At 39.8% G+C, this 4,467-nt stretch overlaps 1 protein-coding gene across 1 annotated transcript in view; it reads right to left on the bottom strand.

Annotated features, from left to right (window-relative positions):
* Positions 1–3,577: 3,577 nt before the first annotated feature.
* LOC104952326 (rho guanine nucleotide exchange factor 7-like) overlaps positions 3,578–4,467 on the bottom strand; it is an 11,733-nt gene continuing 10,843 nt past the window's right edge. The window contains exon 12 of the mRNA XM_010779141.1: positions 3,578–3,591. Within this exon, the coding sequence (XP_010777443.1) occupies positions 3,578–3,591 (14 nt within the window). The remainder of the gene's footprint in view (positions 3,592–4,467) is intronic.

Here is a 4,467-nt window from a genome sequence, read left to right as displayed (position 1 = left end):
TTCAATGAGAACAGAGAGAGGCCACCTTACCAAACAAAGCTGTATCTTTTGCTTTTGCGAATGCTCCCAGCGCTTCAAGTTGAGAATATTTTTTAAAACTCTGGCATCTAGAAATCGCATGTAAAGCTTGTTTATGTCTTTCAGACGGAAACTATCATAACAAAGACCAAAGATCAAGAACTTAGATACAACAATATATAATTGTATTCTTCCAGTGCGAAATTGTGGAGTGGCAGATGCTATACAAATATGTATAAGGTGCTAATCCAATGGTATAATGAGGTTTACAGTAAGGATATTCATTTGCATCAACACTAATACTCCATAGGGCTTTCAGACTGAACAACATTCATTCAAAGTGTGAGAGAAAGCATCCTCCATTTGGTGAACATGGGGCACAAACAGATGATACAATCCAAGGGGATGATGCTAGTCTCTAATACATCAGCAGTAATCAATGTCAAGATACTGTTGGGAGCGAGCTCTGGCGCCATGTGGACACAACGGACTATCTCTGCCTGGAACTAGAACTCCAATCCAACATATATTCTCTCTCCATCTCACCTCTCACTTCTCCGGTAAACTCTTTTTTCTTCTTGTATCTCCTCCTCTCCCTCTCTATTTTTATAAAAGTCTCTCTCCCTCCTTTACTCTTTCTCTCTGCAGGCCCTGAGGAAAGAGGCCTCTGCGGTGGATGGAGGCAGAAGAAGACAAATAACTTTTCAGGGTGCAGGAAGTAGGTCATCCTCCTATCAAATATTTATTTCTCATACTGTGCCTAAGGCTCCAAAAGGACTCCCTCTTTAGATACTGTACGTGTGTGTGTGTGTGTGTGTGTGTGTGTGTGTGTGTGTGTGTGTGTGTGTGTGTGTGTGTGTATGACAATATTTGAGTACAGGCATGTTGAATATTTGAAGGTGCCCGTCTTTTTAAGAGCTGTGGTACGGTATTTATTTAATGATATTAAAATAGCTTTTCCTATCACTGTGTATTTACTGTATGCAATTGTTTTTCCATGCATAGAGAATTTGATGTTCCAAATTATAGAGAAAGACAATGACAACGTGGGGGAAATATGAATAAAATATGTAACCCTGCAGCCCAAAATGATTGTTCTTCCATAAGTCTTCAGGAAGAAAAGAAGATACAAATGAAGACAGAAGCAGCTCGGCCATGTTGCTCTTTATTTTTATAGTAATATTTAGGGCTGCACAATTATCAAAGTGTAATCAAAATTGCTAAATGGATACGTGCAACGATCAAATCACAGGAAGCATAATATTTGTTAAATGCTAATTATGTGAAATACCATTTTGAATTAAGAAATGTGGAGCTGCAGAAGTTTCCCCTCCCACAAATCTTATTACTGACTTAATAAAACATATTTGTTTAGTCCAGAAAAACATCACCATGATCATATTAAAGGTCACCTACAGTATCATGCTATTTTTAGGCAATAGCAGCATAGGTCTCAGATATATAAGAAAATATTAAAAAAAATGTCTCATACCTCATTCACACCAACGCAACTCCAGTTCAAGCTCCGTGCTAGAGCTTTTCAGGTTCAGAACCGGTTCTTCGGTTTAGCTCCGGCTCTTTTCACACTGCCAGAGTCCGACTGGTGCTGCGTCATTGCGTCACCGTTTGCGTCATGAAGTAACCGTTTGCGTGCCTGCTTCATAAAGCCAAACCGCGCGGAAACCCCTCACAGCTGACACCGTCAACAACAACAATGGCCGATTGTGCTCCAGCTTCCTCTGTACCTCTTCAGAAGACCAGATTCCCAGTAGGTAGCTGGTCTCTTCAGTGGACCACTGCTGCTTGTTAAGTTTCTCCATCGTTGTGTACAAACTGGATAAAACACAGGCTTTTTGTTGTTGTTCAGGAGTTGTCATAGAGCGAGCAAGTCATTTCATTGGATGAGAGGCATACTATGAGAGCTGGTCACAGGGATGCGTTCAAATTTAGTGAGTAATTTGCGGAACTGTCGAAATGGCGAACGCAGATAAAGTTGAGCTCGAAGATCCTCCAGCATAATTGAAGTCTCCGGTTTGGGAACATTTTGGTTTCGCAGTTACGTACAAGGATGACGAACAAAGACAGGTGGACCGAACCAAAGCCGTTTGTCGGCATTGTTCAACTAAAATTGGTTACGCGGCTGGCAATACACCAAACTTGCACACCCTTTCGAAAAGTTATCACCCGAACGTGAATATCACCGGTACCAAAAGAAAAAATACTGAAGTGCAAACCCAACTCCCGCTAGCATTTAAGCCTCCACCACTCGCAAAAAGTTCAGACCGAGCCAAAGCTATTACAAACGCCAAATATCCTTATGTTGCCATGTTAGCAAAGCGCTACCTGGCTGTATCTGCTACCTCTGTCCCTGGAGAGGATGTTCTCCACAGCAGGAGACATTGTTAGTGCCAGCAGATCTGCCCTTTCGGCAAGCAAAGTTCATTTTTCTTTAAAAAAACATGAAAATACAATGACAATTATTCACAGTTTAATAATAATTTTTTTTTTTTTAAATAATTTCAAAAAAACAAAAAATATTTTATGTTTTGTGATAATTTTTTCTGCTGAGCCGAAAACGTACCGAACCGAACCGTGAACTAAAAACCGAGGTACGTACCGAACCGAAATGTTTGTGAACCGTTACACCCCTAATGTATATACTTCAATGTTAATGAAAAAATAACCAATACCTCCAATATCGTGAATCGCAATTAGTTATTTTTTCAGAATCATGCAGTCACACAATAATAAATATTATATTTAATTTAGACACTTTTACACATAGCAATTAGAAGTAAATGCAGTCAACTATGAGGATACAAACTCAAAACAGCAATAATCCTGGAACTTCAAAATCCACCTATTTACAATTGCAGTTTTCTAAATAAACAACAAAATGTTATCTTGTGTTTTCTTTAGGTGAACCACCTATCAACCATGGAGTTTGTGCGCTTTAACATTCCTACACGCGAGTCAGATCTGATTACTGATATCATATTATTATAGATTTGGTCCACTTTCACAGGTTTTCTGACACAGTTCTGTTTTATGGCAAAGTGAATGATCTCAGTGTGCCCAGTCATATCACAGTTATTTAAGTTTGGAGACGAAGCGGTGACTCATGGGACGCGGTGGCAATTAGGGCAATTTGTATTCCTTTAGTGCATGATTGCACTAATCGTCAAAATTCAGAGTTGAAGCTGTCACAGTTTTGCCCGAAGAGTTCCCACAATCCCCAGACCAGACAAAATGTTTAATGGTCAACATGTATATGTTCTACTTTCTTGTTTATTTTGTGTCTTTTAATGCTGCTGCAACACAAACATTTCCCAAATTAGGATCAATGTATTACTTCTTATCTTATCTTATCTTAAAGGCGCAGCTTCAGTGAACTGGAAGACACTACTGATTCGATGTTGGAACTGGACAATATGGTTTATATTATTTTATGTTATTACAAGGCTTAGCTGAATACTCAATGCTAATTGGTCAATTTAGAACATTCTCGAACACTATGCTCTTTTTGTTTGTTGCTAGCATCTAAGTATAGCAACCGTTGCTAAGTGTTGAAAACTGTTGTTGAGAAGGAGACTCTGATTAAGGGACAATGTGCAGTTATATCAACCCGCAGAAAGAAGTCCGGTCATTTTAACGTCAGATGTGGCCAAAAAAAACATTAGTTCTCCTTTGTCAGAAAACTGCATCAAACCTCTTTTTAAGGCTTACACTGAAACTGTGATCAGTTTCTTTTACTGTCCTCTCTTCTGTAGAGGAAGTAAAGAAACCGTAACTCAGGATTTATTTGTTGTTTGAGGTGCAATATATGACTCTTTCTTCAAGCTTCAAGACCATGGATGTATAATAAGAACTGGATACAGCGTGGGAGGCGGGATCTCGTTCTTTCCTATGAGAGCTGCTCATCGGCGTATGAAGGCAAAATGGCCCAACTTTTGAGGGAGCGAAACTTCTCAGATTACCCAGCATGCCTGGCTGTCAGAGCAGAATAACCCGTAGAGAGAGGCGAAGTCCCTCCCTTTCCGGGGGAACTCCATGGGACCTTATTTCGGAAAAAGTATGTATTGAAGTCAATGGGGAGAGAAAGATTATCTTTCGATCCCGTTTGAATTGTGCCACGAATTACACATATGATGTTTTTCAATTTAAAAGATAATTTTGCAAGTCAAAACAATAAAAATGTATCGTAAAACTGTGAAGTAACACTATTTTTTGGTGTGAAACGCTCAATGAACGACATCTCTGGTCTCGCACCACACACCAAGACGGCCGTCACGTTGGCACATTTCACCTCTTTCTTTCAGAATGAGGCGAAAAGTATTAAAAGAGGTGAAAATCACTCCAAGTCTGGGCATGTTGAGAGCTGTGCATACACACAAGGGGAGTTAGTCGGTTCCGTAAGAGCCAGCATGCGGGACCGGCTTTACAAGGTTT

Source organism: Notothenia coriiceps, unplaced genomic scaffold (genome assembly GCF_000735185.1).
Source record: "Notothenia coriiceps isolate Sejong01 unplaced genomic scaffold, NC01 NC01_scaffold00000339, whole genome shotgun sequence".
Classification (NCBI taxonomy): Eukaryota; Metazoa; Chordata; class Actinopteri; order Perciformes; family Nototheniidae; genus Notothenia; species Notothenia coriiceps.
This window is presented reverse-complemented; position numbering and strand designations above follow the sequence as displayed.